This window comes from Arachis duranensis, chromosome 6 (assembly GCF_000817695.3).
Source record: "Arachis duranensis cultivar V14167 chromosome 6, aradu.V14167.gnm2.J7QH, whole genome shotgun sequence".
In the NCBI taxonomy this organism is placed as follows: domain Eukaryota; kingdom Viridiplantae; phylum Streptophyta; class Magnoliopsida; order Fabales; family Fabaceae; genus Arachis; species Arachis duranensis.
The window spans coordinates 109,984,065-110,001,222 of record NC_029777.3 but is presented as its reverse complement, the minus strand read 5'-3'; the positions used below and the strand labels follow the sequence as shown (position 1 = coordinate 110,001,222).

Genomic DNA, 17,158 nt, shown 5'->3' with positions numbered 1-17,158 from the left:
CCGGCATGTGATAGTGGCCCTGGCCAAGATAACGAATAAGCAGGATGAAAACTAAAATATTAAGATCAAATTTATCAGATATTATAATATAATTACTATAAATAGGTGAAAATGCATTTTCACTTACATGCTTCTCCCCCTCTCTTGCTTCGTTCAGGGCTTGTCTTTCAACCAAGAACAGTGGAATTTGCTGCTCCAATTTCATGTCTAAGCTTTCATAAAATCTTTGTATACCGGCATAAAGCGGTTGGCATTCGCTTGTATCCATGATAGCAGAGTCGAGGCACTCTAAGCAAAGCTTCCGGCCATCATTAAGACTGATATATCCAGCCTCTTGTAGCTGCGTACGAAGATAGAAAATTTTAATGACACTGTTAAAAATAAAAGTTCATTCATGATAAAATTTTTCATTCATACTAACCTCCATTCGCTCACAGCTGCAACATCTTGGAGTGTTATCGTGTTCATGAGAAGGGCAATATTTTTGGACCCAGAATGGATGTGCCCTATATTCAATAAGACCAGCAGGGTTTGTTGGAATCTGTCAAAAGATATATATTACCGAAATTAACAGCTACTGCAATGAGGTATAAGATGTAAATTACTAAATTCGGGTGAAAATTGAGTCACATATACTTAATTAATGCCAACACTTGAGAAGCTATAAAAACATCATGATTTCACAAACGACATCGGCTTTAGTCCTATACCATCAAGAACACGATGCACAAACTTTGATAACATAACATCTTTCCACTCTTCTCATCCATTTTTTACATATTACATGGTAAATGGAAAAGAAACTTTATACTTTTTGGCCTTTTGGGTATCAATTACAATGAAGGGGAGCCTTGGAGCAATAGTTAAGTTGTCTCCAGGTAACCTCAAGGTCACGGGTTCAAGCCGTGGGGTGAAGACAGAATCTTGTGGAAGCATTTGAAGGATGGAAATCTTGACATAGCGAGTACCTACAAGCTCTTATCTAATGAAAATTTAAATGAAGACCAAACTTGGAACATTATTTGGAAATGGAAGGGTCCTCAAGGAATCAAAGTGCTTCATGTGGATTATGGTGCATAAAAGGCTTATGACTGCGTGTAGAAGAGCTAGATTTTTTGGAGCTAGCTCGGACTGCCACCGCTGTCTTGAACAGCAGGAAACGCTGCTACATGTGATGAGAGACTGCCAGGCAGCAGCCAGGATTTGGTCAAGCCTTATCCTCCCTCAACATCTAAACAATTTCTTTAGAGCTCCCTTTGATCTTTGGGTAAGATGGAACCTCATATCACACATTGGTAGAAACAAAGAGGATTGAATTTCTTGTTCCCCCCACAGAGCTGTGGATGCAAAGGATTTCATAATCCCCTACGTTCAAAATATCAAAGAGGCCTTCAAGAAGGAATCTCTCATTAGACACCCCCCAGATAGAATTGAGGCTCACATAAAATGGAAGCCTCCTTCCCCGGGGTGGGTTAAAGACGACTCGGATGGAGCTTCGGCGGGCAATCTTGGGTGCGACGGGTTGCGGAGGGATGCTTAGAGATGAGCATGGAAGATGGATTGCTGGGTATGCGATGAATGTAGGAGTCACAACCGCTTATCAAGCGGAATTATGGGGCATTTTGAAAGGTCTTGAGGTGACTTGGGACTTGGGCTTTAGAAAGGCAATTATAGAAACAGACCCTAGCAATGTTACAGAAGCCAGAGAAATGCTCACAACACCCTGATCCTATTATTAGATTACACCGGATGAGGAGTAGGGATTGGAGAATGAAATTTACTCTCCTTCAAGGAAGGAAACAGAGGAGCAGACCTCCTAGCAAGAAAGAGCTTAAGCTTGAGGTTGGGATTCCGTTTTTTGGATGAACCATGTGTTGAATTGAGGAATGTTCTGTCTGATGATGTTAGAAGGGTTCAGTTACCCCGCTTTATCTCTGTAGTGTGTAGTCTTTGGGCAAAAGCCCCGTTCATTCACCAAAAAAAATATACATATCAGATTAAGCTGAGTACATTACATCCTTTGGATGCAGCCCTTTCCCGGACCCTGCATTAACGTGGGATGCTTGTACACCGGGCTGTCCTTTTTTGGGTATCAATTACAAATTTACAGTAAACAAGAACATAAAATTTGTACTCATGAAATGCTTGCAAACGTCACATTTTGGATGGTAGCTTTCCTTATAGCATGATTTATGGTAAGGGTAATTTCCCGACGTGGAGAACTACAAAAGCAAGAATGCATGTGTAAAAACAAATCCATAGCCATGCAAGAAAAACCCATTAATGGAAAAATGAAATCAAGAACAGCATTTTGGCAGGTAAATGGAAATTCGGGCACCTCATAATCAGAGATCGGTAGGTTGCAAGCATGACAGCGGAAGCATTCAGTATGCCAGAAAGCATTCAAACAATTTAGGTATCGTCCATAACCAATCTCATTATGGCAGCTGGCACAAATCCTCTTATACAAAAAACTAAAAAACATTCAAATATTTCTGCATCACATGTACATATGATATCTTGATTTAATAGCAAATAGAGAGAAGAGAATAATTTCTTCATCAACTGAAAACAAACACGCAAGTTTTGTTCATGAGATGCATGATGCGAAGTTTTCAAACCAACAAATTATGATATATTTTGCAGGCGAAAAATTTAAGTCTTAGGGATCTGTGTTATTTGTTTGCTAATTGAACTATACAGGCAGTTATCAATCAATTACGGTAACTTTATGGTATATATGGTACAATATATTTGAAGAGGATACTAAAGATGAAGATCACTATGCATATGTATATAGATTATTTGATAAATGAGAATACCAATGTATTATGCTACATCCTATTTCAGTTACATCCTCCTGTTCCTCCCAAAAAAATCCATAACGAGGCATATGAGTGCCAGTTAATAAGTAGTCTAATAAGGACCAGCAAGAATAGATGGGGAAAATATGTTAATGAATACAGAGGAGTAAAACATACGTCAAAATAGAGAATTCGAAATCATCAAGCATGACAGAATGGTAAATGGTAAATGGTGAAAAGATAATTTTAGATGATAAATTGATAATCTTAGCATGCACATTTAAGTAGCCAAGCAAAAAGTGTTGAAATGGTGATACCAAATTCGAACAATATTGTGTGACCTGTCCTCTAACTCGTACCTTGATCCCATTGGGAAATACACTGGTACTGGAATTGGAACCGCCGGATGGGGTTGTTACATGTTTTCGTTTCCATATTTGGGAGGAGACTCTAGATTTAGGCTTTCTTCTATAGCTCTGGCAAGTTGTTCATCTTCTTCTAATTGAGATCTGTAGTCTACATAATATACAGAAAACTCATTGACGTAAATTCCATTGTAGTTGGTTTTTAAAAAAACACAATTTACAAGGTTAAGGTAACAATATCATCTACAAAGGACGAGCACCGGATCCAAAAATATGTAAAAGTAACAGTTAATGTTCAACACAAGTAGAAATTCTCCAATGTAAACAAACTGCAAAAGCAAAATAATAGTAAATAGCTACGACTAAATAAGTTCTATTCAACTCTATAGCAACTGAATTTACCATTGTAATTGACAAAGACTACATTCAATAGACTATCACAGATTTGATAACAAACTTCTCATAATTACAAAATGAAAAATAGGGCAATTGAAATACAGGAACAATAACTAGAACAACAGCGATAGACATTATGGAAATTTAGAGCATTCCAATTTGCATTATTCTGTCTCTGAACATAACAACTAAAAGGAACGCAATGGTGTAAATGCATTATTTTTCTTTTAAGATATACAATAACAGTTTGGAGTTATATCACTCACCATTTACATGGTTTCCTCTATGATTTTGCTCTGCCAGAGATAATGCAATGGCATGATCTATATCTTCTTTCTCATTCTCAGGCCAAACATCCTGCATCCAAATTCCCATCAACATATGTTTGAAAAGTTGGACAACAAGGAAATAGAAACAATGGCATATTTCAACACTTTGCAAAAAATTTCCAATGCATTCAAAAGCAATTGTTAAGGAGTTCTCACATTTGTTACACCAGACGTCGACGGCAAGTAAGAATTCGCATCCCCGTTATAATATGAATGGTAATGCCCTTCCGAAATCTTTTGGTCGGAGCCTTTAAAAAATTTGCTAAGCCAACCCATAATTCAAGATGCTATATGTTCATAATAGGTACAAATTCCTTCCTGAAAATCAAACAGCCAACAATAGTTCAATTAACTCGAAAACTCCAATACTATTGGAATTTGGAAACACCACTACTATTGGAGACATGGCTTAAGTGAAATTCAAAGAAACTATTTCCATCTTCATAATATGTATGCATTTCAATTTGCATACACCAAACAATAGTTTAAAGAGCACAAACTGACAAACTCGATTTCGATTCATTTCGACATCTTCAGCAAAAACAAATTGACTTTTTAGCCTCAAACAATGACTTGGGTAGAAATTGCAATGGATCAAAATCATGGTTTGCAAAACTATAAACAAACCAAACACACCTTAACAAGTGAAGCTGCAGCTAAAGAGAAAAAAGGTACATCTAGAAAAAAACCGTTCAAAAGGAATCACTACCAAACATATTTGAGAACTGAGACTCAAATTGCAACTCTAAGTAAATAACTCCAAAATTAAAGAACCCAGAAGAACAAAAAGTTTTTTTTTCCCAAGCTCCATAGACCAATTTAATTGATAACATAAAAATAAAAATCCAAATCCTGGGGCAATAATTCAATAATAAAAAGAAAAAACAATAAATAAACTCACCTCTTTCTTCAGAAAAAGCAGAGAGAACAAGATCAAAGTAAGATTCTAGAGCATGTAAATTTGCTTCTCCTTTTCTCTCTCCAGCAACTGCAAACTTGATGATGATGATATAAGAAACTTCAACTCAAGTTTTTGTATGTATTAAGGAAAAGCAAATAGAAGGAACAAGGAAGGAGAAGGAACAAAGCAAAAAATATATGTTTTATTTTTTTTCCTTTAATTTCAGAAACGAGAAACAGGAACACGTATACTCCACAATATCATTGACAAAGAGGAAAAAATATCAAATTTTTAAATTAAAAAAAATAATCTTTTTACAATTGGAAACAGGGGAAAGTATAATAAATGCACGGGATTTTTCAGAAAAGGTCAAAAATTGATGAGATTGATGATAACACCAAAGCGGGGAAGGAAGAAGGTTTGACAAAAAAAGGGTTTTGGAAATTGATGAATTAATTTATTTATTAGTAATAATAATAATTTATGGTGTTGTGTTGTATGGGAAACAGTGGTTGTGACAAATTCAACTATTTGGGACAAAAGACTATGAAGAAATTCAACAAGAAACAAGGTTTGTGTTGTTTAAGTGTGTTGTGTTGTGTGGGGTCCTCTTGGTTCTTTGTTCTTTCTCTTTCTTCAAAGGAATGAGATTGAAGAGAAAGAGAAGAATGAGAAGAGAAGACCCCAAAAACGCAAAAGCAGAAAAAGAAAATAAATCCCAAACCCAAACGCGGTAATCCCAGAAAGTTTCTTTTATGAAAGGAGGAACAAAGAAACAACAAAAAGAGGTTTATTGAATTTTCTCTTTTTTTTATTTGTTTTGGTCAATTAGAGGTTTTAACTAATTATGTTTTGGGTAAGAATTTATAATAATCTCAATTAAAAAAAATAAAATAAAAATTAAAGTACAATTAACTTTATATAAAATTGATAGTTAAGCAGATAAATAATTTAAATAAATTTTTATCTAATAGTCTTAGTTATCAATTTCCTCTGAAGTTGGAAAATTGACCCAATAAAGTAAAAACATACTATAGCTCTAAATTATCCACCTAAAATCTTAATATTAGAATAATCATCCGCACATCTAGTAAATTGTCCACATTATTTAGGATTTTTATTGTCTACCTATACTTTTCTATAAATATATTATAATTATTTTTTGTGTATATGTAATATTTTTTAATAAAATTTGAATAGATAATATGATAGCAAAAAATTTACATGATATTTTTTTTTTCTGAAAATTTTTTAAACAAAAGATAACTATTCCCCACTCTTTTTGTTAAATCTGTTGTTGAGTTGTGTTGAGATGGTGACGGTGATGGTCATTGTGCAGATGAGTTATTGAGGATAAAATTAGTAAAATAATTTTGACAAATGCTGATTGTCAAAAAACAATCTCAAAAGATAATTAAAATTTATTTATTTGAAATGTTAAGATACAACAATAAAATAAAATAAATTAAAATTAAAATTTTAAAAAGAATTTCAAAAATTTCAAGATTACAACATATATTTTGTCTAATATTTTTTTCTTATTAATATCTCCTCTAGCTGATTTATTACGGTACTATTACAAAGAGAATTTCTTTTTAATTATTTTCTAGTCAACAAGAGGTTTTAACTAATTACGCGTTAGGTATAGACTTATCCGGAATCATTGCGAATTAACTTATTTTAAAAATATCGCTTAATAATTTTATTAATTGAAGACTCAAGGTGGTGTGACAGAAGAATTTTCTATTGGTATAAGATTACACCAGGGATCATCTTTAAGTCTATACCTTTTTACATTAGTCTTGGAAGTACTCAGAGCACATCCAAGAACCTGCGTCATGGTGCATGCTTTTTGCCGATGATATCGTCCTTATGGGAGAGTCAAGGGAAGACCTAAATAAAAAATTGAAGTTATGGAGAGAAGCTTTAGAAGTGTATGATCTGCGCATAAGCCGTAGCAAGACAGAATATATGGAATGTAAATTCAGTCCGAGAAGAGAAAACCCTAATATAGAGGTGAAAATTGGAGAAAATATCCTACGAAAAGTTCAAAGTTTTAAGTATCTTGGGTGCATCATACAGGATAATGGAGAGATTGAACAGGATGTAAATCATAGGATCCATGCAGGGTGGTCAAAATGGCGGAGTGCATCTGGTTTTATATGCGACAAAAAGTGCCTTTAAAACTTATAGGTAAATTCTATCGCACTGCTATAAGACCGGCTATGTTTTATGGTATGGAGTGTTGGGCGGCTAAAGGGGAGCACGAACATAAGCTAAGTGTGGCAGAGATGAAGATGTTGAGATGAATGAGTGGTCATACGTGATTGGATAAAATAATGAATGAATATATAATGGAGAGAGTTGGAGTAGCACCCATTGTGGAAAAGATGGTTGAATCGCTGTCTTAGGTGGTTTGGACATGTGAGAAGAAGGGAGGATGGGATGGAAGATGGACAAGGAACGAAAGGCAGAGGAAGACCTAAGAAGACCATCCATGAGGTGGTCAAACGAGATCTACATGTAAATGGTCTCTCTGTAGACATGATACATGACAGAGTACAATGACGTCGTTTGATTCATGTAGCCGACCCCACTTAGTGGGGCAAGGCTTCGTTGTTGTTGTTGTTGTATTACAATCAGCACATGCTCTCTACAAAATAATATACAAAATACATAACTTTTATCGATGTTATTTTATTATTTAATTTTTTAAATTAGAAATAAAATTTAGTACCTAAGAAATATAAATCAAAAATTGAGAAGATTCAATATGTGAATGGTTATAATAAATTAACTTACATGGATAAAAAAAGGATAAAATTTATAATAAAATTTTATTAAAACTTAAACAAATAGGAATAAAAGACAAAAAATAGAAGAGATAAAGTATAATAACGAATAATAATGTTTTATAGTTTATAAAAAATAGAAATAATACTGTTACGATGGGTAATCGGAGATTAGTGGGCTGAACTCGTAAGGTTGGCCCAATCGCGTGAATGAGGAGGTCTTTGACTCGGTTCCCGGCCAAGAGCCTTCGTCCGACTTATGTATGCACAAAAGAATGCGAGGTGGTACCTGCAAAGACACTCCGATGCCTAAATCAGAAATACATAACTTTAAAAAAAAATACATAACTTTTATCGATGTTATTTTATTATTTAATTTTTTAAATTAGAAATAAAATTTAGTACCTAAGAAATATAAATCAAAAATTGAGAAGATTCAATATGTGAATGGTTATAATAAATTAACTTACATGGATAAAAAAAGGATAAAATTTATAATAAAATTTTATTAAAACTTAAACAAATAGGAATAAAAGACAAAAAATAGAAGAGATAAAGTATAATAACGAATAATAATGTTTTATAGTTTATAAAAAATAGAAATAATACTGTTACGATGGGTAATCGGAGATTAGTGGGCTGAACTTGTAAGGTTGGCCCAATCGCGTGAATGAGGAGGTCTTTGACTCGGTTCCCGGCCAAGAGCCTTCGTCCGACTTATGTATGCACAAAAGAATGCGAGGTGGTACCTGCAAAGACACTCCGATGCCTAAATCAGCAAGGGTCTAAGCAAGTTTAGAGAGTATGGGTACTTAGTGATACCTGAGGGTGAGGGGTGTCAGTGTATATATAATGGTGAACTCATAACCACCGTTAGAGTAGTTCCACCTTTTAAGGAGGGTAACCGTCCCTTTATCTTAGGGATGTTAAGATTTGACTCCTGGAAGTGGGTTGAGAGATTTTAGAGGCAATTACTTATTTGAATAAGCGTTATATGACAGCTAATCTCGTTCCCGACTTCCTTGTGGTGGAGCTTGCGTCGAGTCCGACCTCTTGAATAGAGGTCGGTTGTGAGGGAAGGCCAATCTATGGATTGGACCTCTTTATCTTATTTTGTCCTGAGCCTTAGTGTTGGGCCAGGGTATGAATAGTGCCCCTATTCGAGTCCAAATTCTTTATGAGTTGGGCTCGAGTATATGTCTCGGGACTTTAGCCGACGTGTTGAGGGACCGACGTGATTTTTAGGAACCGACATGATTTAAATTTTTCAAACCGTCGTGTCTAATCAAACGTCGCATCTCTTCAGAGGTTTTAGCATTTACATGCGGGGAGCAGTTACATTGGTAACGGCGCATCTCTTAAATGATTGCGTTGTTTTATCATTGTGCCCCTATCGTGTTTATAAATATTTTCCCTCTCTTTTCTTGTTTCGTTTATGAAAATTTCTTGCTTGCATCCTCAGTTCGAAAGATAGAAAAAATTTCCTCCTTCTCTGAGCGCTTTGGCTTGTTCGTTGCTTCTTCCTTCTTTTGCAAGTGAAAGGTTAGTTTTTTTTCCCTTCTTCTTCTTTACAAGTGTTTTTACTTACATATTTCTTGTTTAGAGGGGCATTGATTGTAGGCCTAATGGTCTGTTTGTCTGAGAAACTTGCCTTAGGTCTTTTAGAGATCCTATTTTTTATTCTTTTTCCTTTTTTCTTTGTAGGATTCGTCACCCCTTTTTAGAGAAAAGATGTCTTCCCTAGAGCCTCTTTCATTGTGGGTTGATGACACCGTTCTCGGGGAAAGTCCCTTGGTAGATACTGACTATTTGACCGACTTGCGCATTCATCACAGAATTTGTGCTCTGGATGAGGATGAGCCGAAATACGAACTGGTTGTCCCGAATCCAGAAGACCGGGTTTGCTTTGGGAGGGTTTCTGATGAGTACCCTCATTTTTTCTTTATGTACGAAAGCTTTTTCACCCGTTTGGGTGTTTTTCTTCCTTTCTCCGACTTTGAAATAGCCATTTTGTCTCATTGTTGCGTCGCCCCTACCCAACTTCACCCCAATTCTTGGGCCTTTTTGAAAATTTATCAATTTATTAGCCATGCACTAGATTTTTCGACCTCTTTAAAGATCTTCTTTTTTCTTTTCCACATGACCAAGCCCTTTAGTGGGCAAAATAACAAACAGCAGTGGGTGTCTTTCCGTGCCATATAAGATCGGAGAGTTTTTACTCTTTTCGATGAATCCTTCCATGATTTTAAAAACTTCTTTTTTAAAGTTCAAGCTGTTGAGGGTCACCACCCCTTTTTTCTGAACCAAAATTCTGCTCCTCGCTTTTCCCTGTACTGGTTACAAGCCTTTCCCGTGGAGAAATATAGTTTCGAAGACTTGGACGAGGTCGAAACGGTCATCGTGGGGTTTTTCTGAGAAGCCTGGGGGAGAGCCCCTTATTAGATACTAGGAAGTTCCTATTGGGGTCTCCGACCTTTGTACAGGCTTAACTAGGTAGCCTTATATTTTTGTTTTTGTTAGATTTGATTGCTACCCGAGTTGTCTTATACTGTTTTCTAGACTTGTATGCTGGATCTTTCGTTATTTTAACGGTTTTGCAGAGATGGCGAAGAAGAATTTCAGAGAATCTTACCAAAGAGTTCAGGAATGGCGACATGGAAGTCGCTCCAACTGAAAATGCCCACAGTCGCACCTCCGTCGCGCAAGATCAACAACTAACACTCTTCCACTAGGCATTTCGCGCACCCCAAACACCTCGTTTCTTCTATCGAACTGGTTCACAACGATGTTTCCTGCACGCTGCATATCTGCCTCTATGCGCTGCGTGGCAAACTCAGAGTAAGTAAATCCAGCGCGCTTATGCTGGTGAGCCTCAATACTCTTTCGCGTAAATAACTCGTTCAACCAATAACATGTTGCTCGGACGAGCCCCTCAATCGGAATATTTCGGACACCCTTCAATACTGAATTAATGCACTCGACAAGGTTTGTCGTCATGTGACCCTATCGATGTCACTCGTCAAATGCCAATAACTATGAGGACGTTCAATGTTGTCGAACCAACGAACATATGCCTCACCTCGTTTTTGCAACCTCTTGTAGTTGACGTTATATTCATCCATTGTCCTTGAATACCCAATGTTGACCACAAGCTTTTGCAAATACGGGACCTTGAATTGCCTTAAGAAGTTGCTGCCAATGTGCCGAATACAAAACATCCACCATGCTCTTGGAGATTTCCAATCATCTCCGCTGCGATTTACTGCGTGTCGAATTAACTCATGACGATCCGAGATTATATCCACGCCATCTCTTCTTACCACATACGTTCATAAATTACTGAGATAAAAGTGTCACGCATCAGCAGTCTCACCCTCCACAATGCCAAAGCAATCGGCACAATGTTTTGATTTCCATCTTGCGCAACTGCAACCAAAAGGCAACCTTTATATTTTCTGTATAGGTGGGTGCCGTCAACCTGAACCAGTGGCTTGCAATATTTGAAAGTTCTTATGCCAGGATTAAAACTCCAAAATACCCGATGAAGTATCCTAATGCCGTCTACCTCCTGACTCCCATTATACAGGAGTCGTGTTTCCATTTGGACTTGTGAAGCAAGCATCTTTTGAACCATTGCCGAGAACCACAACGGCAAAGCTTGGTAAGATTCTTCCCATCCACCGAAAACTTTTGCTATCGAATTTTGCTTTGCCAACCAAGCCTTTCGGTAACTAATACTGTAGTCGAATCTTACCTGGACTTTCGCAATCATAGATTTCACCTTTATGGATGGGTCAGACTCAACCAACAGCTTCATAGCCTCGGCAATCGTATCCGAGTCTAACTTAGAGTGATCCTGAAAGATCGTTCCTATAGAACACGTATGTCTTCTGTTGTATCTCTGAATCTCCCAACAAGCTTTCTTCTGTATCAAGCTGGCTCGAATAAGCCAGTCGCACCCACGTCTATAACTCTTGCACTTTGCATAGAATGTCTATAACTCGGATTTATAAACATAATTGACTCCTCTGAAGATAGTGTAACTCCGAATTGTCGCAATGACTGATTTCTAGAACCGTATTCCATTCCGATTCTGAACTCTTCATCCTCAAGATCAATCCGTGAAACGAAAAACAAGCAAACATACTGACCACTACTCACGTACTGATGTTCGCATATTCCGGGAACTCCAGTGCATGTATGGCATCAAGATCCAAGCTACGTATAAAAGGTGGAACGCCCATCGGTTGACTAACTGCAGGTGGAACCACTTAAGTTTTCGCGACTACATCCACCCCCCCGGCGCGCCAAACCAAAAAAAAAAGCCATCCTTGTCCTCGTCACCGGCTTCGTATGTAGCTTCCAACTCCTCGTCGCTATCATTGTTCATTCCTTCATACGCTTCAGCTCTATCATCTAGCACATCTAGGTCATGTTGAACCTCATCCGCAACTATATATCCAAACTCAACATACAACTCAATACTTGGGTGTTGCACCTAAGTTTGTTGGTGAATATGAAACATCCGCTGAATACTTGTTTCGTCAACGATCGACATAACCTCAAACTGTATCAGACCGCCAAATACAACAACTAGACTCCTGTACAGAATGTTGCTCACCCTCTTTAAACCATCAGTCTCTATGCTCTGACAGAGCCCATACTGTAGTTCCGCGAATGTTATAGTACACGGAACCACAAACAAAAATGTATTCTCAAACGCAAAACTCACCCTCTCATATGTATTTCGTATAACCTCACCGTTGTGATAAACCACTACATTTGCAGTGCCCTCCATCACACCAACTGTGCAGGAGAACACCTTTCTCACAATGAAGTAAAATGGTAACGAGATTCGGTTTTAGACTTATCATCTTCAGATTTTACAGTTTTCTTAGGAGGCACACGATCTGTTATTTTCTCATTGTAAAGCTCTAATAGTATTACTTTCATGTTGTGCTCTGCATTCTGAGCCTCCAATATATCGAACATCTGTTTCACAGCTCCGAGGATGACACCAGCGTTACTTGGCAATTCGCCATTCTGCACGATGAAGAGCACAGAATGATAATTGGATTTCAATACAAAACATTTGAGCAGACATAAAAAGCAGTTAAAACAGGAGAATATTGAATATCTCCTGCACCGCCGATATCCCCTGCACCACCGGTATTTCCAGTTGGGGTGTTTGATATGAATTTCTCAAAAAGGAGGAACATTTCAAGCAACGAATTCCTTGTAAAAAATAATAACATTCATTACCAGCCAATACATGATTTTAAAAAAGGGTAAGTCAAGAGACATTATAGCTACTCAGGCATCGAGTCATATGCCTGCACCACTCTCTCATGATACATAAAGAGATTGATACACGATTCTAATAGTGGGATTGAAACCAATTTATAATGTTAATATTAAAGAAAAGATAAGATTAGAGTATCTAAATCAAAATAAAGTCTTAAAAATTGAAGATAGGATTTTAAAGTTAAGATAGATGAATAATAAGATAATAATTTATAAAAACGATAAGAAAATTGAAAACGGCGTAGTACACAATTCAATCGATTGGGTAACACAACTAATCGATTGAATTGGGCAAATCCATATTGCTTTGATGACTTCAATCGATTGGGTAACACAACCAATTGCTTGAATTGTGAGACCTCAAGTTGCTTTGGAGCATTCAATCGGTTGGGTAGTATAAGAAATCGATTGAATTTTAAAAAACCAACATTTTAGTTATCGTTCAATCGATTGATTTTTGCGAAAACCATGCTGCCTTGCAATTTTCAATCAATTGTTTTGTGATAACCTGTAGTCCAATTGATTGAGTTATGGGAAACCTGAAATTCAATCGATTGTTTTGATAATCCAATCAATTGATTTTCAAATAAACATGAGACGAACGTCACGGATCAAATATAAATTTTTAATCGATTTGAATGGCCAAAAAATTTATTACGATTAACGGAAGATCTAATTTGTTATTGTTTTTTATTTTGATTGTTAATAAACATAATAGATGAATGATAAAATAATAATTTATAAAATAAAAAATAGTTTTTATAATTAAATAAAATATATGAAATTAATTTATAATTAAAATTAGAAAAGAACTATTTAGCAGTTGTTAAAAAAACTTAAAAAATATGTTTTGTTATGGGACCATTTAATAGTCCGAACGTTCTGGAACCATCAAATTCAATGCCAATTATAAGTGTCTGGTTGATTAACAGTTTCATTCATCAAAATACTTTTGAGTTTTGATTTTTTAAATGATTTAAAATAAGTGTTATATTTTTTAATCCAATTTTTTTTTCTACTCTACGCTAGGCTAAAGCAAATTTTCAAACTTACTTTTATTATTAAATAAACTAGACAAAATTAAAATTGTCTTTATCTTAACTTACTTTTATTATTTAGATGCTTCTTAATAATATGACAATGGCTTTTCAACTGTTAGTTTAAAATTTAAAATATAGTAAAATTTGAACACTTTATATATAAGTTTATATTTTTGAAATAATATTAATATTATTTTTAATAAATTGACATAAAAATATTCAAACACAAATTACATTGACATCAATCTAATTTTAATTAAAATTAATTCTACAAAATAAACATATTTTTATAAAATTAATTTTTATTAAAATTAGAATGTTAATATAGTTTGTATTTTGATTTTTTTTGGTCAAAAGTTATTCTGAACAAATGAATATTATTTGAATGATGTTATCCAAAATTACATTTGTAACATCCTGTTATACAGAGTTTTACGCTTAAGTCGTAGAATAGAGATAGTGTGGTGTTACGGACCTCTAATCAGTATGTATATATATATATAAGTATAATTACCCGTGCTATGCACGTGATAAAACTGAAATTATAATTTTAAGTTGTTTTGTTAAGATTAATTTGATTTATAATAATTTGACTAATAAAAAAAATAATGAGTTATGCATTGTTTGTTTGTTTTTGATTTAGTGTTAATTATATTAACTCTAAAATAGTTATTAACCGATTTTACTAATCTACTTTAATTTTCAATCAATCTAGTAATACCTAAATTGTTATATATTGAATGTGACCATAAATAATCTAATAATACCTAAATTCACAACAAATTGTTATATGTGTAAGAACATATTAAAATTAGTTGAAAATGAATAACAAATTATTAGAGAATCCTAATGCAAAAAGTTCTCCAATAAATAATTTAAACCCACTAAATAACAACTCAATACTATCCTTTGATACCTGCAAAATATATACCTGAAGCAATATTATACCAATGTTAGTATACAAAATTATATGATTAACATAATTATAAAATTGTTTATCAAGAGAATAACATAATACCGATTTTTATGATAATTCTAATATTCTCAAGTCATAAATGTACAAAAAGAATGCATTACCCATTAGCACCTAGAATTTGTCAATTTTTTAAATTGATAGTAATAAATTTTAATAAATTAATAAATTTAATTAAGAGATTTCGTTATTACCTTTTCATTATAAGCTCTCAAAAACTTCTCTATATACCACATTCATTGTATAGTTATCTTCCAAGTGTCTGTAATCTTGCAACAGCACTTGTAGATCATCTTTACTCATTACTCTTGCCTTTATTTTCCAAATTTTTTCATTACATAATCTACCATAGGTAATACTGTTGATAGAATCGTAGGCCATTAGGTATGAAAAATAATAAATAGAAAAAGAACTATGTCTGTGGTACGAATTTTCTAGATAATAAATAATTATTACAATTCATTATTACTCCTTATATATATATATATATACACACACACTCATTGTACACGGTAATAATTAGTCAATATTTTTAATGGAGATACTTGCTACAATTAGGTAAAAATTATGCCATTATCTTTTATTAACATTTATGATTAATTCAATGGAGATACTTACTCAATATATACATTATCTACATTAATTATGTGCCAATATTTTAGGAAAGAACTAAAAAAAAGATATATAAATATATATAATATTGTTGCTCTGTAGGAAGCAGATATAAATAAACTGCTACGTTCTTTTTTATTGTATTATACAATTTAAAGTTATAGATACTTGTTACAATTATATCAAATTTAATTATGACTCTAAATAAATAAAATAGATAACAATCAATATTATTTTTTTATATTCAATATTTACTGTAAATATAAAAAATAAAATAACTAATGAATAAAAATATGAGTAAAAAATAAAACATAAAAATTAAAATTCATGATTAGAATCATTGTTTTTTTTTATCATGAATAGAGTAATCGAAGCCAACTTCATATCATTATCATATCATATTATTATTATTATAAATGGATCACCAATAATGTAACAACTTGTCATTAATAAAATCATTGGATAATGAATAAGAATTAGAATTGTATCAATATAATTAAAATAAATATAATTAAAGTGATTAAAAATATTTTTGAGTAGTAATTAATTTAATAATGCATTAAATGCTAATTTTAGGGTTAAGTATGGTTTTGGTCCCAAAAGTTTTTTGCCAGAATCGAAACCGTCCTCTTCTAATTTTTGATTTAGAATCGTCCTTAACGTTTTTTTTCGTATTAAAATCGTCCTTTTTTAATAAATTTTTTACTTTATTGCTAAATTACCCTTATTAATAAAAAAAATTATAAAATTAAAAAAAACATGGGAGGGAACAGGGGAGAAGGGAACACCGCCAGCTGTGCCCAGCCCTCACCGTCGCGCCAGCCATGCATGCCAGAGGAGAGAGATCGGACAGAGAGAGACGCGAAGAGGGAGAAGGACTCGTGCTGCTGCTTCTTGCCGCCTCGCCACTGAGGGAAGCCAGCGCCACCGTCGCCGCTGCTCTTCGCCGCCTCGCCACTGCTCTTCGCCGCCTCGCAGCTTATGCTTCTTGCTTCAATCTCTGTTTCTTCTTCATCTTCTGCTTCTTCTGGGTTTGCTTGAGTTTGAGTTTTGGATTTGTTTTTCTGAGTTTTAGGTTCTTGTTTTTTGAGTTTGAGTTTTGGGTTTGTTTTTCTGAGTTTGAATTCTGGATTCTGAGTTATGGGTTCTGATGATGATGATTCTGGGGTTGTTTTTCTAAATTTGAGTTCTAGATCTGAGTTCTGAGTTCTGATGAGGATGACAATGATGATGTTGATTTTCTGAGTTTTGGTTGGTGTGATGCAGATGGTGATGGAGTAGCAGTGGGTGGGGGTGGTGGTGGTGGGTTTTGGTTATGAATTCTTATGATTCCATTATCCATGGTGGTGGTGGTGGTGGAGGAGGTAATTATAATTATAATAAAAATATTTTCTTAAATTAGTATAATTATGCATTATTCATTAAATACTAATTGTAATATAATTATAATAAAGATATTTTTCTAAAATAAATTTATTTAGAGAAATATAAATTGGTTATTAATAACTGGTGCCATTATCATATTATTATTATTATTATTATTATTATTATTATTATTAAAATGATTAAAAATATTTTTAATTGATAATTGATAAGTAGTTTAATAATGCATTAAATATTAATTTTATATAACTATAATAAC

General features: G+C 34.2%; 1 protein-coding gene across 1 annotated transcript; it reads right to left on the bottom strand.

The window, feature by feature from the left end:
• Positions 1-5,507, bottom strand: LOC107495965 (protein DA1). The gene is given in 9 exon segments (XM_052263310.1): positions 1-19; positions 128-340; positions 422-506; positions 2,159-2,222; positions 2,339-2,459; positions 3,164-3,320; positions 3,832-3,922; positions 4,051-4,212; positions 4,796-5,507. Coding segments are annotated over 7 exon segments (690 nt in total). The 5' UTR covers positions 4,171-4,212; positions 4,796-5,507; the 3' UTR covers positions 1-19; positions 128-288.
• Between the last annotated feature and the right edge of the window lie 11,651 nt (positions 5,508-17,158).